The sequence below is a fragment of the Coregonus lavaretus genome (assembly GCF_964263955.1).
Source record: "Coregonus lavaretus genome assembly, chromosome: 5".
In the NCBI taxonomy this organism is placed as follows: domain Eukaryota; kingdom Metazoa; phylum Chordata; class Actinopteri; order Salmoniformes; family Salmonidae; genus Coregonus; species Coregonus lavaretus.
The window spans coordinates 10,532,185-10,559,200 of NC_139992.1; the positions used below are offsets into that span (position 1 = coordinate 10,532,185).

The window sequence follows — 27,016 nt, forward strand, 5'->3', positions numbered from 1 at the left end:
TTTAACAGTATATTAAATAATCCTCCTCCTCCTCACCTAGAACCCCCCCCCCAATAAAAAAACAACAACCTGTACCAGCACTTGCACTCTAGCTATCTTAAGATGAATGCACTAACTGTAAGTTGCTCTGGATAAGAGTGTCTGCTAAATGAATAAAATGTAAATGAAAACAATTTTGTGAAGAAAATGAGAGAGACATAAGCTTTTTGAGCTTATGGAACATTTTGGGAATATTTTATTTCAGCTCATGAAACATGGGCTCAACACTGTGTGGTAAAAATTAAGAGACCACTGCAAATTTGTCTTAAATCAGCATCTCTACATGTATGACAGCCATTCCATTCCAGTGTCTGTTGAATTCCAACACAGGCACACCTCATTCCACTGATTAGGTGATCACATGAACCAAATCTTATTTAACGAGGAAAAGTATAAAAACCACTGCTGTGGTCATCACTTTCCTCTTGCAATAGGACCAGCTGGATGGCAAAAACAGTGCTAATAGTACCTCAAAAGTAATATTAATAAAAAAATAACTATTGACCATGCCAAAAGAGTTGAAAAGGAAAGTTTTGAGTGAGGAAAAGAAGGGTTCAATTCTGGCTTTACTGGCAGAGGGATACAGTGAGCGTCAGGTTGCTTCCATCCTTAAAATTTCAAAGACGGCGGTTCATAAGAACAAGGTCAAGCAGCAGACATTGGGGACAACAAAGTTACAGACCGGCAGAGGGCGAAAACGACTCTCTACTGACCGGGATGACCGCCAACTCATTCGAATGTCACTCAACAACCGTAGGATGACATCAAGTGACCTTAAAAAAAAATGGCAAACGGGCAGCTGGGGTGAAGTGCATGGCGAGGACGGTTCGAAACAGGCTCCTAGGGGCAGGGCTGAAGTCGTGCAAAGCTAGAAAAAAGCCCTTCATCAATGAGAAGCAAAGAAGAGCCAGGCTGAGGTTTACAAAAGACCATAAGGATTGGACCGTAGAGGACTGGAGTAAGGTCATATTCTCTGATGAGTCCAATTTTCAGCTTTGCCCAACACCTGGTCGTCTAATGGTTAGACGGAGACCTGGAGAGGCCTACAAGCCACAGTGTCTCGCATCCACTGTGAAATTTGGTGGAGGATCAGTGATGATCTGGGGGTGCTTCAGCAAGGCTGGAATCGGGCAGATTTGTCTTTGTGAAGGACGCATGAATCAAGCCACGTACAAGGTTGTCCTGGAAGCAAACTTGCTTCGTTTTGCTCTGACATTGTTCCCCAACTCTGAGGATTGGTTTTTCCAGCAGGACAATGCGCCATGCCACACAGCCAGGTCAATCAAGGTGTGGATGGAGGACCACCAGATCAAGACCCTGTCATGGCCAGCCCAATCTCCAGACCTGAACCCCATTGAAAACTTCTGGAATGTGATCAAGAGGAAGATGGATGGTCACAAGCCATCAAACAAAGCCAAGCTGCTTGATTTTTGCGCCAGGAGTGGCATAAAGTCACCCAACATCAATGTGAAAGACTGGTGGAGAGCATGCTAAGACGCATGAAAGCTGTGATTGAAAATCAGGGTTATTCCACCAAATATTGATTTCTGAACTCTTCCTAAATTAAAACATTACTATTGTGTTGTTAAAAAAAGAACATGAACTTATTTTCTTTGCATTGTTCGAAGTCTTGCATTATTCAAGGTCTGACAACACTGCATCTTTTTTGTTATTTTGACCAGTTGTCATTTTCTGCAAATAAATGCTCTAAATGACAATCTTTTTATTTCGAATTTGGGAGAAATGTTGTCAGTAGATTATAGAATAAAACAAAATTGTTATTTTTACCCAAACACATACCTATAAATAGTAAAACCAGAGAAACTGATAATTTTGCAGTGGTCTCTTAATTTTTTCCGCAGCTGTATATATATATACACATTAAAATACTAAAATACAGTAATGGGAAGCACAAATAAAACATCACAAATCACCCCGAAAAACTGTTACATTCTTCTACAAATAAGTCCCCAATCAATACTTTAAATTGCCCGAACGGCACCAGAACATCAAGAGTAAATGTATTTTGAATTGTGCGGCAACACTGTGCATTTTTACCTAGTTCGTTGGAGACCATAGGAACCTCAAGATTTACCTGTGAACAGGATAGGCAACTCAGGTGTCTATACTTCAACAGCAAAGATAGATAAGACAGAAGTTTTTGAAGTTTATGAAGTAGGGTCACAATTTGTATAGAGACTTGGCAATAATGTAAATCTGTGAGAGACCTTCCATGATATTGTATCATTGAAATCAAAGGGGGAGAAAAACATACGATATAAACTTATAACAATGGACAACTCAATGCTTGAATAAAGAAAAAGAGAAACCAAGGCTGAGTCATTGAAAAGAGAAGGAGACTGAAATGTAATAAAATATACCCATGTGGGATTATTTTGATTGCCTTTAAAGATCTGATGAAAGAGGAAAGTTAATTCAATGAATTGTTAAAATAGATAAATAGGCTTATTGTTTTCATCCTATGTACAGTTGAAGTCGGAAGTTTACATACACCTTAGCCAAATATATTTAAACTCAGTTTTTCACAATTCCTGACATTTAATCCTAGTGAAAATTCCTTGTCTTAGGTCAGTTAGGATCACCACTTTATTTTAAGAATGTGAAATGTCAGAATAATAGTAGATAGAATGATTTCTTTCAGCTTTTATTTCTTTTATCACATTCCCAGTGGGTCAGAAGTTTACATACACTCAATTAGTATTTGGTAGCGTTGCCTTTAAATTGTTTAACTTGGGTCAAACGTTTTGGGTAGCCTTCCACAAGCTTCCCAGAATAAGTTGGGTGAATTTTGGCCCATTCCTCCTGACAGAGCTGGTGTAACTGAGTCAGGTTTGTAGGCCTCCTTGCTCGCACACGCTTTTTCAGTTCTGCCCACATATTTTCTATAGGATTGAGGTCAGAGCTTTGTGATGGCCACTCCAATACCTTGACTTTGTTGTCCTTAAGCCATTTTGCCACAACTTTGGAAGTATGCTTGGCGTCGTTGTCCATTTGGAAGACCCATTTGCGACCAAGCTTTAACTTCCTGACTGATGTCTTGAGATGTTGCTTCAATATATCCACATAATTTTCCTTCCTCATGATGCCATCTATTTTGTCAAGTGCACCAGTCCCTCCTGCAGCAAAGCACCCCCACAGCATGATGCTGCCACCCCCGTGCTTCACGATTGGGATGGTGTTCTTCGGCTTGCAAGCCGCCCCCTTTTTCCTCCAAACATAACGATGGTCATTATGGCCAAACAGTTATATTTTTGTTTAATCAGACCAGAGGACATTTCTCCAAAAAGTAAGATCTTTGTCCCCATGTACAGTTGCAAACCGTAGTCTGGCTTTTTTATGGCGGTTTTGGAGCAGTGGCTTCTTCCTTGCTGAGCGGTCTTTCAGGTTATGTCGATATAAGACTCGTTTTACTGTGGATATAGATACTGTTGTACCGGTTTCCTCCAGCATCTTCGCAAGGTCCTTTGCTGTTGTTCTGGGATTGATTTGCATTTTTCACACCAAAGTACGTTCATCTCTAGGAGACAGAACGCGTCTCCTTCCTGAGCGGTATGACGGCTGCATGGTCCCATGGTGTTTATACGTAATATTGTTTGTACAGATGAACGTGGTACCTTCAGGCATTTGGAAATTGCTCCCAAGGATGAACCAGACTTGTGGAGGTCTACAATTTTTTTTCTGAGGTCTTGGCTGATTTATTTTGATTTTCCCATGATGTCAAGCAAAGAGGCACTGAGTTTTAAGGTAGGCCTTGAAATACATCCACAGGTACACCTCCAATTGACTCAAATGATGTCAATTAGCCTATCAGAAGCTTCTAAAGCCATGACATAGTCATCCGGAATTTACCAAGCTGTTTAAAGGCACAGTCAACTTAGTGTATGTAAACTTCTGACCCACTGGAATTGTGATACAGTGAATTATAAGTGAAATAATCTGTCTGTAAACAATTGTTGGAAAAATTACTTGTGTCATGCACAAAGTAGATGTCCTAACCGACTTGCCAAAACTATAGTTTTTTAACAAGAAATTTGTGGAGTGGTTGAAAAACAAGTTTTAATGACTCCAACCTAAGTGTATGTAAACTTCCGACTTCAACTGTATTATAGATCAGGGCAGAGGGCAACACTCTGGATGGAAAAACACCATGGCATTTCTGCTATTGAGTATTTGCTGTGTGTTTTGGATTATGATAACAGGCATGGCCACTTACTTCATATTGACTGAGTCCCAAATGGCACCCTATTCCCTATATAGTACTAAACAGGTATAATTTGGAATGCTGCCATAGTCTCTGTCATCTGTCATCCACCAAAAACTCCTCAAGCTTTATGCAATCAAAAACAGTATTCTGAAACTGTTTGCCTAAGGTATTTATGCTGGTCAGATCACTATTGTGACATTTCAGCACACTGTACGCATGCTGGCAGGCTTGGGAAACCCATTTTTCACGCTAGATTCATAATTTATACCCCAATCTGGATTTGACCCAAATTAGATTAGAAACAAGCCCTCCAGTGAGTCAGACAGTCAACACTGCAGCCAAAATCGTTTCCTGTTAAAATTGAAAGCCACCAGCAGTCTCCCAAGCCGCTCTCCATCCATGCCAGGCTTCAGTTTACAGAAATCTAAAATAGGAGCTTTAGGCAATTGTTGCTTAAGCATGAATATAAGGTCAGATCTGGGCGTAGACCAGTGGAGGCTCCTCAGAGGAGGAAGGGGATGACCATCCTCCTCATTGAATTTCATAAAAATAAAAATATTGAAACATTAAAAAATTTATCATTTTTAGATAAAACTATACCAAATATATGCACGTCACCAAATAATTGATTAAAACACACTGTTTTGCAATGAAGGTCTACATACAGTAGCCTCAGCAGAACTCTGTAGGGTAGCACCATGGTGTAGCTGGAGGACAGCTAGCTTCTGTCCTCCTCTGGGTATATTGACTTCAATACAAAACCTAGGAGGCTCTTGGTTCTCACCCCCTTCCATAGGCTTACACAGTAATTATGACAACTTCTGGAGGACATCCTACAACCTATCAGAGCTCTTTCAGCATGAACTGACATGTTGTCCACCCAATCAAAGGATCAGAGAATGAATCTAGTACTGAAAACATAAACTACAACTAGCTAGCACTGCAGTGCATAAAATGTGGTAAGTAGTTGACTCAAAGAGAGAGAAAGACAATAGTTAAACAGTTTTGAACAAATGAATTTATTCCAACATTAAGGAGAAGCAAGAGAGAGAGAGAGAGAGCTAGCTATATTTGGTTGTATTTTATTTTATTTTACTTTCACTTAGCTAGCTGAATGCAGCTAGCTAGTTTAGCCTACTCAAACACTCGGCTCAAACAGAGAGGGATGTTATGTTATCTAGCTGGCTATGGCTATCCAACACTGGAACTCTTCCAAGTCAAGGTTTTATTCATTGTATTAATTTATTGCCACGGGGGCCCGCTGGTGAAACTGCTAAACTGCGTTCTGACTTAACGCTGTACTGCATGATTGTAGCGGGTTTACTAACGCGTTAGTTCCAGTAGCTATGTTGACTATGAGGTGACAACGATGTAGGCTGTGCATAGCAGTTAGCAGGCATGACATGGTTTGGCTTGGAAAGGTTTTTTCGCCTGGTCACAGACAGCTGATGTGTTGTGCACTGTAGTCCACAAGCAAAGGGAAAAGGTGAGAGGAGGAGAGCGCGTAGATAGTTGCAAGAAGGAATGATATATAGAAGGAGCAAAGTGATCATGCTGTTTTTATATGGCTGCTATGAAAGTGAACTGTTTTTCCGTGTGATCAGGGGTGTATTCATTCCACCGATTCTGTTGAAAAACGTTTCTTAAAAAGAAGCAAACGGAACGAAACGGGGATAAACATACCTGAATTTGTTCAATGGAAACTCTCATTTGCAACTGTTGGACTAATGATTGCACCTTAGATCAGCTAGATGCAGGCAAGAGTGTGCAAGGCGGTATTGAATGTGTCACTGTCTGTCACCTTGATTACTAAAAATTATCTCGACCTGTGCACCTACGTTTTAAACTTTAATTCATAGGCTAGGTTGTAGCAACCTCATGATGGATAAAGGGACAATTTGAGTATCATGCAGTAGCCTAAACCTATCGATTTTACATTGAGCCGGGTGAATGGAATATGAATGACAGTCATCCAACATGCTGTAACAGAAATAAGGCCATGCTCATAAAAAAACAAAAAACATCCTCCCTCATCTTAAGCGGCACCGACCACCACTGGCGTAGACAGACCCCTACTACAAATGTGGCTGATATTTGAGAAGTCAAAAAGATGTTCCTCTTTGTGTTTTCAAGAAAGCCAGTGTTTCCACTAGCATGGGACTGCCCTTTAGCAGAGTGACATCAGTCTATCATGCAAGATCATGTTGTGAAGACCTGACGAGGACCGTATCTACTGGTCTAGGACCAGAGTTAAGTCTGTCTGTCATATAAGCTCATGGTCGTAAGGTCAGGATGTGGACCGTATCTACAGGTCTAGGACCTGAGTTAACTCTGCCTGTCATATCACATCATGGTTGTGATGACCGTAAATACTGGTCTAGGACCAGGCTTTACCAGAGGCCTGACTGACTCAAATATGACCCAGTTGTAGAAGACCAGAGGTGGAGTGGTCTGAGTCACACTGGGTCATCTGGGGTGGGTCCACCCTAGAGCAGAGATCATGTCATACAGGATCCTTGTAAGAACACACATGGCTGACAGACAGATTCACTAGGACTGACTACAACAACAGCAAGTAACATAGGTAGCCTAAGTGCTGTGTAGAGTTCTGTGATACCAACACGATTAGGCCGCGACCGGGAGACTCATGGGCGGCGCACAATTGGCCCAGCGTTGTCCACGGTAGGGGAGGGAATGGCCGGCAGGGATGTAGCTCAGTTGATAGAGCATGACGTTTGCAACGCCAGGGTTGTGGGTTCGATTCCCACGGGGGGCCAGTATAAAAAAAAAGATAAAAAAAAGATATGTATTCACTAACTGTAAGTCGCTCTGGATAAGAGCGTCTGCTAAATGACTAAAATGTCAAATGTAGTACAATGTTTTCTACTGCACTACCATTTGCCACTCTCTACAACCGAGAACGATGATAATAATGATAGTAATTAGTGTTCAGCCTTGAGGTGGGCTATACAACACACAACACCTTTTGTGAAGCCATTGAGCGAGCAGCTTTCCATACTGGAGATTTTACATTTACATTTTAGTCATTTAGCAGACGCTCTTATCCAGAGCAACTTACAGTTAGTGAGTGCAAACATTATTATAATTTTTTTTTTTTTAATCATACTGGCCCCCCGTGGGAGATCTAATCACGACGTGTCGGTCCGCTGTATGGATACACACTGTTATTATGGATGATCTCAACTCAGACAAGTCACAGAATGAAAAATTATAATAAAACCTGAATAAATACTCAGCAAAATGGAGGGAAATTAAGGGAAAGCTTGTCTCTCTTTTGCCAAGTGGGTTGTTATTGCAGGTCATGGATGTACCATGAGAAACCTTGATATGACCAGTTAACTTCTCCTGGCATGTGGAAAGTTTACACTAGTGTCATGTGTACTATTGCCTTGGGCTAAAGAAACCCTTACATGGTCATGAAATATTATTACGATTAGATATTTATCTGATACAATCAATTGTGTGATTTAATAAAAGGACATCACAAAAAAAATCAGTAGGCTATTTGATATGTGGCATACAGCTAATACAAACCATGAACTCTATTCCCTTTCTCTAGGTCAGTGCATCTCCACTTGGTACCAGGGAAGCTCCATGAATGCTTATTGAAAGCCATGAAGTAGAAAGTAATGGTATAATTTGCCTTAAACTCAGAATGTAAAGTATGTACAGTGCCTTGCAAAAGTATTCATCCCCCTTGGCGTTTTTCCTATTTTGTTGCATTACAACCTGTAATTTAAATAGATTTTTATTTGGATTTCATGTAATGGTGAAGTGAAATGAAAAAAACAACTTGTTTCAAAAAATTCAAAAAAAAAAATAACGGAAAAGTGGTGCGTGAATATGTATTCACCCCCTTTGCTATGAAGCCCCTAAATAAGATCTGGTGCAACCAATTACCTTCAGAAGTCACATAATTAGTTAAATAAAGTCCACCTGTATGCAATCTAAGTGTCACATGATCTCAGTATATATACACATGTTCTGAAAGAACAAACCCCCAAAAAATCTACTTTAATTCCAGGTTGTAAGGCAACAAAATAGGAAAAATGCCAAGGGGGGTGAATACTTTTGTAAGCCACTGTAAATTTATCTCTCCAAGCCAATGTGGTCTTTGTGGGAAAAACAGCCTTTTTTCATAAGGCAGTATAGTTACTGTAGAGCATCTTGTAGGGATGTGCGGTTCGACTCATAACCTGAGCGGCTGGTGGGTATAAGTATTGTTTGGATTAAGACCACAAGATGTCACCAAATTATTTTCCCAACACCATATTATTTCCCCAACACTTTCCCTGGCTGCCACTGCTCTTGCTCAACAAAAAAAGTCATCTGTGTCATCACAACTGTCACGCTTGTCGATAGAAGTGGACCAATGCGCAGCGTGATGAGTGAACATACTTTATTTTGATTCACCACACGAAACAAAACTATACGTGAAGTCCTAGGTAACAGACACAAACCATACACGGAACAAGATCCCACAAACACTGTGGCAAAACAGGCTGCCTAAGTATGGTTCCCAATCAGAGACAACAAGCAACAGCTGACACTCGTTGCCTCTGATTGAGAACCACCCCGGCCAACACAGAAACACATGAGCTAGATAAAGAACCTATAACCCAAACACATAGAAACTACACACCCTGGCTCAACATAACAGAGTCCCAGAGCCAGGGCGTGACAGTACCCCCCCCCCAAAGGCGAGGACTGCGACCGCGCCAAACATAAACCGAACAGGGAAGGGCCGGGTGGGCATTCCTCCTCGGAGGCGGTTCCGGCTCCGGGCTTGACCACCACCCTCCGTAGCGCCCCTGGTCCGGTCTGGCTCCGCTGGCTGGAGCTGGACTGGACATCGGTGGAGCGGAATGCTTAGGCTCCGATGTGGAGCAGCTGACCGGTACCTGACCAGGCACCGGTGACCCAGGCACGGGCTGTGCCGGACTGACGACGCGCACCACAGGCTTGGTGCGGGGAGCAGGAACGAGCCGGACCGGACTGACGATGCGCACCACAGGCTTGGTGCGGGGAGCAGGAACGAGCCAGACTGGGCTGACGACGCGCACCACAGGCTTGGTGCGGGGAGCAGGGACGGGCCGAACCGGGCTGACGAAGTGCACCACAGGCTTGGTGCGGGGAGCAGGACGGGCCGGACCAGGCTGACGACGCGCACCCCTGGCTTGGTGCGGGGAACCTATAACCCAAACACATAGAAACTACACACCCTGGCTCAACATAACAGAGTCCCAGAGCCAGGGCGTGACAACAACTTTGGAAATATTTAAACAAAACGATTTTGTGGTAAGTCGATCAAATTGTAATAAAAAAAATATATATATATATATATTCCAATGAAGTTAGATCTATAATTGTTTAAAAAATATATACAATTAGGATAGCCTTAAGATAAATAATACACTTGTTTAGAGAGACAAAAGTAGATAATTTGAGTAAAGTAGTAATATGTTGGATGAGTGTGTTGGGGGCTAGGAGTGTTAGCTAGCAACCTTACTATCAGATCGTCTGATGTAAAATACATTAAAAAGATAACGTAACTTCATTGCAGTTGTAAATGTTTCCACTAGTGACTGATAGCTTTACAGTTAATGTTAGCCTTTTAGCTATTTTACACAGCACTATAACGGTGATAAACGGTGCCCACAAATTGTTAGGGCCTACATAAAGCTGTCCCAACAGCAGAGTCCCAACAGCAGTCCCAACACCTTACCACTGCTACACCTGGCTATCAGCAGAGCCTTGTCTGGCAGCAAAACAGTTCATTCAGCCTCATTAACTGCCTTTAAAAAAAAAACATAGCTGATATGGCTGACTTGTGGTTTCTACTGGTTTCTACTGACAATTGAGATGAACAGCCAGGGATAAGAGGTAATCCGTAATTTCGATTATGACATTAATGAGCGAGCAACGACGGACGTAGTCAATATAACTATTTTGAAATGTACAGCAACAGAATTCATAACATGGGCAATTATTGCAGTGTACTCCCTGTACACCAAGTCAGAACCGTAGGATAAATAAAGGGGCATATAAGCAGACAATGAAAGCTCTTACAATATTCGATGATGACATTTCTTTAAATCAGGTTATAGGCTACAAATGCACCAACAAATTAGAACAAGTAGGCGAAATTAAGAGGTGAAAATAGACCAAATTATTAGGGTGAGGCACATTGAACGCCGTTTGGGTCTTTGAGTGTGAAAAAATATGCATGTCAAATAACACTATTTGACGCGTTAAATAAGCTTTTAATTTCACATGTCAAATAACACAATTCTATTATAGAATGTTGTGTGCTGAATTTGCACGTGCACGCCAGGCGCCACCACTACTATCAGGAGCAGTCCGGCCACGAACGATGTGTTTACAATACCGCGTTGGTGAAAATAGACTCAATTAATAGGGTGAGGCACATGGGCTACTAACAGCTTACTACACAACATACACTTAGTATTAATTTCTTACCTACAGTATACATATCTCCCTTGCATATTACATCATTTATGCAGCAGCATACAATACATTTTTGGACTCACGCTGAGTTCACTAAAAAAGGAAGGTGGCGCGGCAGTCCTTTGTGGGCAGATTTTGTCAACTCGAAGAAAAGAAAAAACACACACGCTAGTGGTTGCTTTGCACTTAGCCACTGATTCCTTCCAAATCACTCATTGTTGAATTTGCGATTTCCAACTTGTTGTGTAATCTTTATGTCCAATGGCCGATGAGCACCGATACGTTTTATCTATAATTTCTCTTCATTATTTCTCTTCATTTGACAAGGATTTGCCAGTAGATGGTTGACTTGATTCATGATGATGACTGCTAGCTAAGACTATGAAAGTAAGACATTTAAGTCATTTAGCAGACGCTCTTATCCAGAGCGACTTACAGTTTAGTGAGTGCATACATTTTTCATACTGGTCCCCCGTGGGAATCGAACCCACAACCCTGGCGTTGCAAGCGCCATGCTCTACCAACTGAGCTACAGGAGGACTTGATCAGTCCAATCAAAGCTCCTGTACATATAACGTGATTTGAAGTCATTCTATCTGTGGCCAATGACCTTGAGCCTTCTTGGAAGGGCACTTCTAATGTAACTCAATGGCAGGACCCAAAGGGCTTGAATCTTCGATGTCTACTCTTACTAAGGACTTAGACTTTGTCATGGTTTCGGCCGAGGCTGCTCCTTCTCCTTGTTCGGGCAGGCTTCGGCGGTCGTCGTCTCCGGAGTACTAGCTGCCACCGTTCTATGTTTCTATGTTTGATTGGTTTTGTCTGTTTTGCTACACCTGTTCCTTATTAGTGTTTATTAGGCGTCCTATTTAGTTCTCTTGAGTTTGGTCAGGTATTGTGTGTAATTGTTTCCTTGTCACGTTGTGTGCTAGTTCGTTATTTCTGTTCTCTCTGTATTTTGTGTTTTGAGAGAGAGTTCCGCACTTTGTGCGCCTTAGCATACTTTACTGTTGTGCGTAAAGTTCGCCTGTAGCCTGTTGCCGTGTTTGGCTCATTTTTGGACTTTACTAAAGACGCTGTTCGAAACCTCTGTGTGTCCTGCGCCTGATTCTACACCACCTCTACACTCAACCCTGACAGACTTGTTGGTGACGTAGTGTCCCCATGAGTGACAGAACACTGAGCCAATCACGGCGCAACACTCCTATTTTCTGCTTGCTTGCCCCACCTCCACAGAAAGCACTGACTAGGCTGAAACACCCGCATTTTGGAGCTACCATACCCAAGAAAACAAAAAAAGACCATGTTTGTATGCGGCTTTATTAACTCAATGATAAAAAAATATTTGTTTACATTGTTTGCAAACCGATATGTGACACATATTAATGCCAAAAAATATACAAAATAGGCATGCCCCCACCAAAAAATATATATACAGTGCCAGTAAAAAGTTTGGACACACCGACTCCTTCCAGGGTTTTTCTTACATTTTACTATTTTCTACATTGTAGAATAATAGTGAAGACATCAAAACTATGAAATAACACATATGGAATCATGTAGTAACCAAAAAAGTGTTAAACAAATCAAAATATATTTGAGATTTGAGATTCTTCAAAGTAGCCACCCTTTGCCTTGATAACAGCTTTGCAAACTCTTGGCATTCTCTCAACCAGCTTCATGAGGTAGTCTCATGGAATGCATTTCAATTAACAGGTGTGCCTTGTTAAAAGTTAATTTGTGCAATTTCTTTCCTTCTTAATGTGTTTGAGCCAATCAGTTGTGTTGTGACAAGGTAGGGGTGGTATACAAAAGATAGCCCTATTTGGTAAAAGACCAAGTCCATATTATGTCAAGAACAGCTCAAATAAGCAAAGAGAAACGACATTCCATTAAGCGCTATGATGAAACTGGCTCTCATGAGGACCACCATAGGAAAGGAAGACCCAGTGTCCTCTGCTGCAGATTATAAATTCATTAGAGTTACCAGCCTCAGAAATGACAGTGCAAATAAATGCTTCACAGAGTTCAAGTAACAGACACATCTCAACATCAACTGTTCAGAGGAGACTGTGTGAATCAGGCCTTCATGGTCGAATTGCTGCAAAGAAACCACTACTAAAGGACACCAATAATAATAAGAGACTTGCTTGATCCAAGAAACACGAGCAATGGACATTAGACCGGTGGAAATCTGTCCTTTGGTCTGGAGTCCAAATTGGAGATTTTTGGTCCAACCGCCGTGTTTTTGTGAGACGCAGTGTAGGTGAACGGATGATCTCTGCATGTGTAGTTCCCACTGTGAAGCATGGAGGAGGATGTTTGATGGTGTGGGGGTGCTTTGCTGGTTACACTGTCTGTGATTTATTTAGAATTCAAAGCACACTTAACCAGCATGGCTACCACAGCATTCTGCAGCGATACGCCATCACATCTGGTTTGGGCTTAGTGAGACTATCATTTGTTTTTCAACATGACAATGACTCAATACACCTCCAGCCTGTGTAAGGGCTATTTTACCAAGAAGGAGAGTGATGGATTGCTGCATCAGATGACCTGGCCTCCACAATCCCCCGACCTCTAACCAATTGAGATGGTTTGGGATGAGTTGGACCTCAGAGTGAAGGGAAAGCAGCCAACAAGTGCTCAGCATATGTGGGAACTCCTTCAAGACTGTTGGAAAAGCATTCCAGGTGAAGCTGGTTGAGAGAATGCCAAGAGTGTGCAAAGCTGTCATTAAGGCAAAGGGTGGCTACTTTGAAGAATCTCAAATATAAAATAGATTTAGATTTTTTTAACACTTTTTTGGTTACTTCATGATTCCATATGTGTTAATTCATGGTTTTGATGTCTTCACTATTATTCTGCAATGTAGAAAATAGTAAAAATAAAGAAAAACCCTTGAATGAATAGGTGTGTCCAAACTTTTGACTGGTACTGTATAAATACAGTTGAAGTCGGAAGTTTACATACACTTAGGTTGGAGTCATTAAAACCAGTTTTTCAACCACTCCACAAATTTCTTGTTAACAGACTATAGTTTTGGCAAGTCGGTTAGGACATCTACTTTGTGCATGACACAAGTAATTTTTCCAACAATTGTTTACAGACAGATTATTTCACTTATAATTCACTGTATCACAATTCCAGTGGGTCAGAAGTTTACATACACTAAGTTGACTGTGCCTTTAAACAGCTTGGAAAATTCCAGAAAATGATGTCATGGCTTTAGAAGCTTCTGATAGGCTAATTTACATCATTTGAGTCCCATAGGGCGGCGCACAATTGGTCCAGTGTCGTCCAGGTTTGGCCGGTGTAGGCCGTCATTGTAAATAAGAATGTGTTCTTAACTGACTTGCCTAGTTAAATAAAGGTAAAAAAAAATAAAAAAAATAAAAAATAAAATAAAATAATTGGAGGTGTACCTGTGGATGTATTTCAAGGCCTACCTTCAAACTCAGTGCCTCTTTGCTTGACATGATGGGAAAATCAAAAGAAATCAGCCAAGACCTCAGAAATAAAAATGGTAGACCTCCACAAGTCTGGTTCATCCTTGGGAGCAATTTCCAAACGCCTGAAGGTACCACGTTCATCTGTACAAACAATAGTACGCAAGTATAAACACCATAGGACCATGCAGCCGTCATACCGCTCAGGAAGGAGACGCGTTCTGTCTCCTAGAGATGAACGTACTTTGGTGCGAAAAGTGCAAATCAATCCCAGAACAACAGCAAAGGACCTTGTGAAGATGCTGGAGGAAACAGGTACAAAAGTATCTATATCCACAGTAAAACGAGTCCTATATCGACATAACCTGAAAGGCCGCTCAGTAAGGAAGAAGCCACTGCTCCAAAACCGCCACAAAAAAGCCAGACTACGGTTTGCAGCTGTACATGGGGACAAAGATCGTACTTTTTGGAGAAATGTCCTCTGGTCTGATGAAAAAAAAATAGAACTGTTTGGCCATAATGACCATTGTTATGTTTGGAGGAAAATGGGGGTTGCTTGCAAGCCGAAGAACACCATCCCAACCGTGAAGCACGGGGGTGGCAGCATCATGCTGTGGGGGTGCTTTGCTGCAGGAGGGACTGGTGCACTTCACAAAATAGATGGCATCATGAGGAAGGAAAATTATGTGGATATATTGAAGCAACATCTCAAGACATCAGTCATGAAGTTAAAGCTTGGTCGCAAATGGGTCTTTCAAATGGACAATGACCCCAAGCATGCTTCCAAGGTTGTGGCAAAATGGCTTAAGGACCACAAAGTCAAGGTATTGGAGTGGCCATCACAAAGCCCTGACCTCAATCCTATAGAAAATATGTGGGCAGAACTGAAAAAGCGTGTGCGAGCAAGTAGGCCTACAAACCTGACTCAGTTACACCAGCTCTGTCAGGAGGAATGGGCCAACATTCACCCAACTTATTGTGGGAAGCTTGTGGAAGGCTACCCAAAACGTTTGACCCAAGTTAAACAATTTAAAGGCAATGCTACCAAATACTAATTGAGTGTATGTAAACTTCTGACCCACTGGGAATGTGATGAAAGAAATAAAAGATGAAATAAATCATTCTCTCTACTAATATTCTGACATTTCACATTCTTAAAATAAAGTGGTGATCCTAACTGACCTAAGACAGGGGATTTTTACTAGGATTAAATGTCAGTAATTGTGAAAAACTGAGTTTAAATATATTTGGCTAAGATGTATGTAAACTTCCGACTTCAACTGTATATACACTACCGTTCAAAGGTTTGCGGTCACTTAGAAATGTCCTTGTTTTCCATGAAAACATACATGAAATGAGTTTGAAATTGAAATTAGCAAAATGCATAGGAAATGTAGTCATTGACAAGGTTAGATTACAATTACAGCCTTGCAGACTTTTGGCATTCTAGTTGTCAATTTGTTGAGGTAATCTGAAGAGATTTCACCCCACAAATTGGGTTGGCTTGATGGGCACTTCTTACGTACCATACGGTCAAGCTGCTCCCACAACAGCTCAATAGGGTTGCGATCCGGTGACTGTGCTGGCCACTCCATTATAGACAGAATACCAGCTAACTGCTTCTTCCCTAAATAGTTATTGCATCATTTGGAGCTGTGCTTTGGGTCATTGTCCTGTTGTAGGAGTAAATTGGCTCCAATCAAGCACCGTCCACAGGGTATGGCATGGCGTTGCAAAATGGAGTGATAGACTTCCTTCTTCAAGATCCCTTTTACCCTGTACAAATCTCCCACTTTACCACCACCAAAGCACACCCAGACAATCACATTGCGTCCACCATGCTTGACAGATGGCATCAAGCACTCCTCCAGCATCTTTTCATTTGGTCTGCGTCTCACAAATGTTCTTCTTTGTGATCCGAACGCCTCAAACTTTGATTCATCTGTCCATAACACTTTTTTCCAATCTTCCTCTGTCCAGTGTCTGTGTTATTTTGCCAATCTTAATCTTTTATTTTTATTGGCCAGTCTGAGATATGGCTTTTTCTCTGCAACTCTGCCTAGAAGGTCAGCATCCCGGAGTCGCCTCTTCACTGTTGACGTTGAGACTGGTGTTTTGCGGGTACTATTTAATGTAGCTTCCAGTTGAAGACCTGTGAGAAATCTGTTTCTCAAACTAGAGACTCGTAATGTATTTGTCCTCTTGCTCAGTTGTGCACCGGGGCCTCCCACTCCTCTTTCTATTCTGGTTAGAGCCAGTTTGCGCTGTTCTGTGAAGGGAGTAGTACACAGCGTTGTACGAGATCTTCAGTTTCTTGGCAATTTCTCGCATGGATTAGCCTTCATTTCTCAGAACAACAATAGACGAGTTTCAGAAGAAAGTTATTTGTTTCTGGCCATTTTGAGCCTGTAATCGAACCCACAATTGCTGATGCTCCAGATACTCAACTAGTCTCAAGAAGGCCAGTTTTATTGCTTCTTTAATCAGCACAACAGTTTTCAGCTGTGCTAACATAATTGCAAAAGGGTTTCCTGCTACAATAGCCGTTTACAACATTAACAATGTCTACACTGTATTTCTGATCAATTTGATGTTATTTTAATGGACAATTTTTTTTTCTTCTTTGAAAACAAGGACATTTCTAAGTGACCCCAAACTTTTGAACGGTAGTGTGTGTATATATATATATATACATTTATGACCTGGGTGACTGGATGGTAGGAAGCTTGGCCCCATTGATATACTGGGCCGTATGCACTACCCTCTGTAGCACCTTACGGTCAGATGCCGAGCAGTTGCCATACCAGGCGATGATGCAACCGGTCAGGATGCTCTCGATGGTGCAGCTGTATAACTTTTTGAGGATCTGGGGACCCATGCTAAATCTTTTCAGTCTCCTGAGGGGGAGAAGGTGTTGTCGTGCCCTTTTCACGACTGTCTTGGTGTGTTTGGACCATGATAGTTTGTTGGTGATGTGGACACCAAGGAACTTGAAACTCTCGATCTACTCCAGTACAGCCCCATCGATGTTAATGGGGGCCTGTTTGGCCCTCCTTTTCCTATAGTCCACGATCAGCTCCTTTGTCTTGCTCACGTTGAGGGAGAGGTTGTTGTCCTGGCACCACACTGCCAGGTCTCTGACCTCCTCCCTATAGGCTGTCTCATCGTTGTCGATGATCAGGCCTACCATTGTTGTGTCGTCAGCAAACTTAGGAAGTCCAGGATCCAGTTGCAGAGGGAGTTGTTTAGTCCCAGGGTCCTTAGCTTAGTGATGAGCTTTGTGGGCACTATGGTGTTGAACGCTGAGCTGTGGTCAATGAACAGCATTCTCACATAGGTGTTCCTTTTGTCCAGGTGGGAAAGGGCAGTGTGTCTTTCCCGTTTTTTTTTAGAGTTAGGCTATTGCATTTTCTCACAGGTGTGAAGAGATAACTCGATCCGGTGGAATACGACGATACAAGCGCTTATTTCAGAGAGCGCTCCTTAAGCCACGCCCCAGCCTCTGATTTTACAGTGGGTCCGCCATGGTTCTGTGCAGTCTAGTTATGCTAATATATTTTCAGTTAATTTCGTCTTTGACTTAATAAGTCAAATATCTTTGAGTAGTAAAGAGTTAAACAACAACGAGTCGCAGAGAGTTCGTAATAGAACATACCAGAGGGGGCGTCGTTTACTAGGCTACCTAAATGATTGGGATCATCTGGTTACCACAAATCTTTGGAATACATGGAGCTCGTTGACAAAACAGACCATGGAATGCCTTTTCACACGAAGGTCTGCAGTGGGTCTGTGTAAATTATGCGATTATATTGGAGACAGGTTTATAGCAGTGAATGTCATCTATTAATTTACTCTTATAGTATTTCTAAGTAGAAGCCATATCAGCCAGAGAAACTAATTGTTCTCACTTTATGATAGAACATTCAGATTTGTCTGCCTGACTGTGGGGCTCTTTACCTGAATTATTAGGATTTTCCTGTGATCACAACAAAATTACTTATTTTGCTCAAATAGAGATATAATTAAATTGTGTTTTCTTCGAAAAGATAGGCCTGAGAAAAGAACATTCAAACAATGACCTCTAGTGACCATAGTTGGAACACCACCTTAGTCAGTAGAGTTCAGGTAGCAGCTATACAAATGTCATGTAATTTAGTGTAAAAATACACATTCAGTTTTGGCAACAATAAATGATCATGACCAGATTGTGTAGCTAAAGAGACCGCCATTGGAGTTTAGGAATTTGAAACAGAATTGTGTGATTCACAACTCCCACACAGTCATTCTGGAAAGGAATCTATAGAAGCTTGTATCCATGAAGGAAAACTAGATACTGAAAGTGCTATGCTAGGTACCAGTACTTTTTGCCATATAGAGATCCCCTCTGCTTTGATCCCATCTGCTAGAAATCCTCTACTCTCCGCATGCGCACACACACACACACACACACACACACGTATCTGGTATCACTCGTACCACTGGGCTGTGTTTGTGTGCTTGTGAAGTAACAAAACTGGAGCCAGAGTGACAAATATAACAAATAAGATACCAATCTTTGGAAAGTTTTAATACAAATGTAATAACTAATTTCTATAATTGTTCATCATCATGAATTAAGACAGATAAGTAGTAGCACATATTAGTGTCCAGTTTCACCACAGGGGACACAGTGTAGTCTCAGTCATTGATCAGTAGCTAGTCCTCTGGCTTGCAGGCGAGCATGAAGAAATACCTTACTCCAACCACAAGCTCAGTCTCTGGGGAGGTCACCCCCATCACAGCCAACAGTCTGGAGAGGAGAGAGAGAGAATGAGAGAGGGGGAGGGAGGGATGTGAGATGTAACATGAAATGTTACCTTTACATTTTTGACCAGCATCAACTAGGGATTGTGTCAGGGACCAACCTGTGGGTGATATCAGTTGACAGTCTGCTGGCCTCCTCTGGGTCTTTCTTTAGTAGAGCCTGGTAGCTGGAGAAGGACTCTATCATACCAATGTAGCTGGACAGAGACATGGACCTCTTCTCCAACATACACTCCTGCCTAACAACACAGCATTAGCATTACCTTAGAGTAAACTCAACCCATCTTATACATCAAATCAAACACTTCTTGTAAGTACATAGGTAATAGCAACGAGGGCAGTGGATGTATCCGAGCTCAGGCCTCACCACTCTTTCTCTGTGTAGGGGATGGAATCGTAGGACTCTTTGTAAAGAGCCACAGAGCAGGGGCCCAGGCACGGGTTACGATAGGGCAGGAGTGCAGCATAAAACTGATGAGATCAAAAATAAAATAAAATAAAAGGCCAATTTTTGAATTTTGTATGTGATCGACTTATCATTATGTGTTTGGATAATATACTTTTATTCTATTTTATAGAGCTTCCAGACCTCCTTGCAGACTGTGTTGAGGTTGTGGTAGCAGTCTCCATAGTGAAGCTCCATGTCCATGGTGTAGTTGAGTAGAGCCAGGCAACCTTTAGGCTTCAGGATCCTGTGGGCTTCCTGGAGGAACCGCGGCCGGTCAAACCAGTGGAAGGCAGACATGGCCGTCACCAGGTCCACTGACCTGTCTGCAAACGGCAGCTCCTCAGCCCGGCACTGTCTACACAGAGACACAGAGACAAGAGACATACTATCACAGGGATACATACATACAAACATATTGTAATTTAAAGATATCCGCCAGATTGGTACCAGATCAGTTAGTGCTTTCTTGCCAACTCCTAAGGTTATGGTCACAATATTAGTTGACAAAACAGCACTAACAAATCTGGAACCAGACTACAATTCACACACAACGTTGTGTTTTGGTTTGGTTCCTTGGATATGGCTCCCTTCATTCAATCCTAACTGGGAACATCTACTGTACATGTAGATGTGTTCCAGAACAGTATTAGTAGCTGTAGCTTTTATGTTTTCTCACTAGAGTTTGAGCAGACAAGGGTCCCATTGTCGGTCTTGGCCGTTGGCCTAATTTCACTGTGTCCCCCTCAACAAAGGACTTTAACCCTACAGTTCCTTCTCCCATCACACTGTGGTTAAGGGCTGTTTTATATTGGCCATATACCACAAACCCCCGAGGTGCCTTGTTGCTATTATAAACTGGTTACCAACGGAATTGAGCAGTAAACATTTATGTTTTGTCATACCCGTGGTATACGGTCTGATATACCACGGGTGTCAGCCAATCAGCATTCATGGCTCGAACCACCCAGTTTATAATCTTCATTATACCAGGACTCTTCTGAGGTCTCAGAGAAATGTCCCAGAAATAAATAAATCTGTACGTAACATCTACCCTCTACAGTAGGCCTACTTCTACCAAAACTCATTCTGTCACAGTAATGTAAACAGGGTTTGAATCAGTGTCAGTGTCGGTGTCAGTAAAACAAAATACAACCCTATCCTCCTCCTGAAGACCTCCACCTCTCTGGGGCGGTGGCTCTGACCTATAGGAGATGTTAGGGGCGGTGGCTCCGACCTATAGGAGATGTTAGGGGCGGTGGCTCTGACCTATAGGAGATGTTACGGGCGGTGGCTCTGACCTATAGGAGATGTTAGGGGCGGTGGCTCTGACCTATAGGAGATGTTAGGGGCGGTGGCTCTGACCTATAGGAGATGTTAGGGGCGGTGGCTCTGACCTATAGGAGATGTTAGGGGCGGTGGCTCTGACCTATAGGAGATGTTAGGGGCGGTGGCTCTGACCTATAGGAGATGTTAGGGGCGGTGGCTCTGACCTATAGGAGATGTTAGGCGCGGTGGCTCTGACCTATAGGAGATGTTAGGGGCGGTGGCTCTGACCTATAGGAGATGTTAGGGGCGGTGGCTCTGACCTATAGGAGATGTTAGGGGCGGTGGCTCTGACCTATAGGAGATGTTAGGCGCGGTGGCGTGGTCCAGGGCCACCTCCAGCTGGGCAGGGCTGACGTCGGTCCCCACCACCGAGGAGAAGTGAGGGGCCAGGAGCACAGTTCCTTGACCCGACCCACAGCCTACGTCTACTGCCAGGTCACAGGGCTGCACGCCCCTCTGTCAGGACAGGACATGATCATCACACATACACTACCGTTCAAAAGATTGGGGTCACTTAGAAATGTCCTTGTTTTCAAAAGAAAAGCAATTTGTTTGTCCATTAAAATAACAGCAAATTGATCAAAAATATTGTGTTAATGTTGTAAATGGCTATTGTAGCTGGAAACGGCTGATTTTTTATGGAATATCTACATAGGCGTACAGAGGCCCATTATCAGCAACCATCAGTCCTGTGTTCCAATGGCACGTTGTGTTTGCTAATCCAAGTTTATCATTTTAAAAGGTTAATTTATCATTAGAAAACCTTTTTGCAATTATGTTAGCACAGCTGAAAACTGTTGTGCTGATTAAAGAAGCAATAAAACTGGCCTTCTTGAGACTAGTTGAGTATCTGGAGCATCAGCAATTGTGGGTTCGATTACAGGCTCAAAATGGCCAAATAACTTTCTTCTGAAACTCGTCAGTCTATTCTTGTTCTGAGAAATGAAGGCTATTCCATGTGAGAAATTGCCAAGAAACTGAAGATCTCGTACAACGCTGTGTACTACTCCCTTCACAGAACAGCGCAGACTGTCTCTAACCGGAATAGAAAGAGGAGTGGGAGGCCCCGGTGCACAACTGAGCAAGAGGACAAATACATTAAAATTGCTTTTCTTTCGAAAACAAGGACATTTCTAAGTGACCCCAAACCTTTGAACGGTAGTGTAGGTATCAGACATCATTAGTATATGTGAATCTTTTTTAAGGCAGGAGGATGTCAATTTACCTTCAGTTTATTTGCAAAACATTGAAAAGCAGGAATAAAACATGCAGCAATATAATTCTGTAATTTAATTATTCAATACTATTACATCCACAGACTGTAACTATATGATTTGAACGCATACATATTGCATGATGTCAAAATAAGAACAAACAAATAGTCTTTGTATTCTGCGAAACATGTATGTCGCTCCTACCTTTTTCTTTAGGAAGGACATGACTTCTTCAATGAGCTGAGCCGAGGGAGAGACCCTGTACCTCCAGTAGGAGGTAGCATGCTCCCTACCTTCAAACAGACGATGGGCCATGCCACTGAGCTGTACTACAGCAGAAAACAACAGGAATAGAAATGTTCTCTTCTGCTCAGAAAGATACCTGCTTTTCAGAAGGCTTTTACTAAAACTCAGGCAAGCTCTCCTTCCAGCCTGGTCTCACAGACTAGACATAACATAGTAATATTAAATCAGAGACACTCAAATTATTGTGATATGTAATGTTTGGTATGGTTACATAAGACATAAGTTTACTTAAGGCAAACCCTGTTAGCTAACCCTTCCCCTAACCCTTTAACCTAACTCCTAACCTTAACCCTTAGCCTAGCCAACGTTAGCAACAACAAATTGTAATTTGTAACATATCATATGAAATGGATGATGGACATCCACAAATTAATACAGATCATGCGAAACATAACATATCATACTAGATGGAGTGTCTCGGATTTACGTACAGAATAATACGAAATGCTCTGAGACCAGGTTACTCCAGGTCGCAGTTGTAAATGAGAACCTGTTCTCAACTGGCTTACCTGGTTAAATAAAGGTGAAATAAAATAAAATAAAATAAAACTCCTTCTCACTGTGGTGTGTGGTGGCTACATAAACAAACGTGATCACACACACACACATAAACTCACAGACACACACTAACACACTCACCGCAGGAGATTCCCTTACTTCACAGGTCCAGTTCCAGGGAAACCACTACGTGTTAGGCAGAGGTGGGTAGTAACGAGTTACATTTACTCCGTTACATTTACTTGAGTAAGTTTTTGAAAAAATTATACTTCTAGGAGTAGTTCTAAAACACTATACTTTTTACTTTTACTTGAGTAGATTTGTGAAGAAGAAACTGTACTCTTACTCCGCTACATTAGGCTACAATGAGGTCGTTACTTTTATTTTTACCTCTTTGGTATTCTACGCGTCATTGTCTTTATCCCCCGGCATACGCCTTATTTTAATGTTTTATTTTGACAGAGAGAGAGACTTCCGCTAAGGCTCTACCACGTGACTGTGTTTCACCAATCAAACGTAGTTGTGCAGTCTCGTCACGTTACCATACTCAATCTCAGCGGCGGGACGGGTTGGCTTTACAGTCGTAGCAACACAAAAATGTCAGAATTAGCCGTCGGCAATGCAGACACAGACGAGGAGGAACACCCGCACCCCTGGCCTCATATTGAAAGCATGTTTACCTTAGTAAAAGTGCGAAAGTGCAGCTACATTATGCGGCGTCTTCTGTGTCTACCAAAACAAACTGACATTTCAGCATTCAAGAACTCAACATCTAACTTGAGGAAACATGTAGCGGTAAGTTTCCTAAATTAGTTTTTTTTTGCTGTGGATAGGCGAATGTTTGTCTTTTAGGTTACATATGTTTTAAACATTTTCTCTCTCTCTCTCTCTCTCTCTCTCTCTCTCTCTCTCTCTCTCTCTCTCTCTCTCTCTCTCTCTCTCTCTCTCTCTCTCTCTCTATATATATATATATATCCAAATTTGATGTAATAAGTCTCTTTTAATGTCTTGATCTCCCTGTAGCCTCACAGATTTGTTTTTATCCACAGAGGGTTCACCCCAACAAACTGGCAAAGTACACAGACTTACTAAAGAACCACAGAAAGCGTAAGTCCTCCTCTTCCAGTGATACTCTTGTGAAAAATGCAAAAATCACAGCCTTCGCTGCCCCAGGGCGGGTAACACAAGCAACGCTTGACAAGCTGGTGCTAAATTTTGTATGTGAGGCCAACCAACCATTTTCTGTGGTTGAGACGCCATCCTTCAAGACTTTGATAGAAACCTTGCAACCTCATACAGTAATGACAAGGAAAACGTTATGCACAAGAATACAAGAAGCTGCAAAACACAAGAAGAGCATAATCATCAAAAAGCTGAGTGCTGTGAACTATGTTGCTACCACAACAGACTGCTGGTCTGCCAGACAACGTAGCTACTTAGGTGTCACCTGTCACTGGATAGACAACACCTCACTGGAGAGGCACTCCGCTGCATTGGCTTGTAGACCTGTCAAAGGCTCGCACACGTTTGATGTCCTTGCTGCTGCATTAGAGGAAATACATTCTGAGTACCACATCAGGGAAAAAGTGACCAGGACGACAACAGACAGTGGCTCAAACTTCCTGAAGGCCTTTCGATTATATGGTGAGGAGAAAGAGGAGGAAGCCATCAATGTACAAGAGGAGAGTGACTCCACCCTTGATGATGCAACAGAAGATCAGAGTGAGTCAGAGGTGGAGTATCAAGATGTGTCTGCTATTCTGGATGACAACACAGGCCTTGAGTACCAACTTCCAAGGCACCAAAAGTGTGCATGCCATCTCCTCAATCTTATATCCACAGTTGATGCCACTGCAAACTAAACCTACAAGAGGCTGTCTCGGTCTGCTTTTGCAAAATGTCATGCTCTTTGGAATAAAACCAGCAGGTCAACCATGGCTCATGAAACAGTGGAACGTGAATGCAAGCTGCAGTTTCTCCGACCCAATCAGACACGCTGGAGCTCCCTGTTCCTCGCTGTAGAAAGGATTGTGCGCATTCACCGAGAGCAAGGAGAACAAGCAATTCGCAATGTCTGCACAACATTAAAGATAAAGATGTAAGTTGACAAAATGTATATTTTGTTTTTAAAGAATAATACAAATAAATAAGCCTTGCTGATTAATGGGTGAATCCACTTGTCTCAAGTAACTAAGTTTTCTTTGCATGGTGGTGTGACATTTGTGGATGACTTGAATTAAATAATTTAACTAATTTATTTTATTTTTATTTATTTGTGTATTTAACATGTACAATGCATAATAAAGACATTGTACCAGAAATAGCTATAAGTAATTTTTTTATCGTTACATCTTTTATAGGTTCAATCCAGCTGAAATTGGGTTTTTGGTCGAGTATGCTGCTGTGATGAAGCCTGTTGCCATGGCCCTTAATATCCTCCAAGGGGAATCATCTGTGCATATGGGCCTCCTGCTGCCAACACTTTACCAGTTGCGGGACAAGCTGAAGAAGTTGGAGTCAACTTGCAAAATGTGTACACCTCTTGTTCACGCCCTGCAGCAAGGGATCCAGAAACGTTTTGGAGACGTCATGAAAGAGCCTGAGCTGATTGCAGCAGCAATACTCCTACCAAGATTCAGAACATCCTGGACCACAGAGGAGAACATCTTAAATGCTGGTAAATATACTTGTTTATCAATTCAAATGTGAACCAGTAGACATTGACCTATATAACTCTGTATAATGTTACTGTCATTTAGGATTATAGTGTGTCAGTGACAAACCACAGGGTGGCAATATAGTTAGAAGCTCAGGTAGCTTTTAATGTCAAACATCAGCAGCTTGACAGCCTATACAGTAGAAGGGTAAGAATAATGTGCAGACTTAATTCGTTTGAAAAACGATTTATCTTGCCCTAAAACCCACAGGCCTTGACTACATCAGAAATCACCTAGACACCGACTTGGATGATGTCACCAGCGCAAACAGCGGCCTCTCTGATGAAGACGACTTCTTTGCATCCATGGAGTTGGGAAAATCACAAGTAGGAGAGCTGGAGAGGTACCGTTCATGTCTGTCCCCTGCAGGTATGGATCTACTCCACACCTTTCCTCGCATCAAGAAGCTGTCACTCAAAGTCAACACAGGTCTTCCTGCATCTGCAGCCTGTGAGAGACTTTTCAGTCATGCAGGACTCCTGTTCACTGCTAAACGATCACAGCTTCACAGCAAGAACCTTGAGAGCCAGCTACTGTTGAAGCTTAATAGTGACATCACTGAGTGATTCTTTGGTGAAATAGTTTCTTTCTGCATGTTTTGACACACACACACACACACACATACGTGTTTATAGACAATATCAGGACTTATGACAAAAATGTGACATATTGGGACATGCCTTTCCCAAGGTCCAAGAGACCTGGGAATCAGAATAGTTTGGTCCCATGATTCTAGGAATACATCCATCTGTTGAGATTTTGTCTAGGGCTATATTTTGTTCAGACCTGATTTTAATAGTATATATGAGGACTTTTTCGGGTTCATGTGACATATAAGGCCCATAGCAACAGCAGCCCATAGATACACACTGATTTTCAGGTTTATGTGACTTATGAAGAACCTGTAAATAGGGTCTGTATTTGAACGTGGTTCCGGTTACATGTTGAAATGTCTGCATAAGAATCATAGGTGTACAATACTTAACTAAAGCTTTTAAAAAATTATTATAATAATCATGCTCACCAGATAGGTAACCTTCAACAGAAATGCCTATCCATGTTCACATAGCTCATAAATATAATATATTCTCAGTCTACTGTTTAAGTCGTATTATTGTTATTTATAACAATACATTTGCAGTCAATATTCATGTAAAAAAAGAGGGAACACTTTATGCCTTACTTTTATTGAGTGCCAGTGAAAATATGCAAATTAACAAATCAATTGAACACCCAGAATAGACCACCTACACTTTGCCTCCTTCCCTGCTATGCACAAGGCAGTAGAAATGGCATGTTTGAAATGAATGAGAAACTCTCTATTAAAGCATTCAGCTTCTATGAAACATGACAGTGTACATTCAGCTAACCTGTCTAAATAACATAGGGATTTACATCATAGTTACATAGTGCAAGTTACCATACACAAGGCCTGTTACAAGCACCCATTGAAATGGTAATAGTTTAACAGTAATTTAAACACCTTGCCACATTCAACAACT

General features: G+C 41.9%; 2 protein-coding genes across 3 annotated transcripts; one reads left to right on the forward strand and one right to left on the reverse strand.

Annotated features, from left to right (window-relative positions):
• Positions 1 to 18,728: 18,728 nt before the first annotated feature.
• Positions 18,729 to 23,323, reverse strand: LOC311129756 (putative methyltransferase). 2 transcript variants are annotated; one of them, XM_084162183.1, is made up of 7 exons: positions 22,939 to 23,323; positions 22,198 to 22,322; positions 21,072 to 21,235; positions 19,595 to 19,808; positions 19,373 to 19,476; positions 19,107 to 19,244; positions 18,729 to 18,991 (listed from the first exon to the last, which is right to left on the reverse strand). In XM_084162183.1, the coding sequence occupies exons 2-7, from the start codon at positions 22,306 to 22,308 to the stop codon at positions 18,898 to 18,900; spliced, it is 825 nt and encodes a 274-aa protein (XP_084018309.1). In that variant the 5' UTR covers positions 22,309 to 22,322; positions 22,939 to 23,323; the 3' UTR covers positions 18,729 to 18,897. The 2 variants fall into 2 exon arrangements, with proteins under 2 accessions (XP_084018309.1, XP_084018310.1); XM_084162184.1 differs by having other exon boundaries at positions 18,738 to 18,991; positions 22,198 to 22,317; positions 22,939 to 23,259.
• A 55-nt stretch (positions 23,324 to 23,378) lies between these two features.
• On the forward strand, positions 23,379 to 26,609 carry LOC311129757 (uncharacterized protein). The gene is made up of 4 exons (XM_084162185.1): positions 23,379 to 23,592; positions 23,847 to 24,895; positions 25,158 to 25,474; positions 25,725 to 26,609. The coding sequence occupies exons 2-4, from the start codon at positions 24,732 to 24,734 to the stop codon at positions 26,078 to 26,080; spliced, it is 837 nt and encodes a 278-aa protein (XP_084018311.1). The 5' UTR covers positions 23,379 to 23,592; positions 23,847 to 24,731; the 3' UTR covers positions 26,081 to 26,609.
• The last annotated feature ends 407 nt before the right edge of the window (positions 26,610 to 27,016 follow it).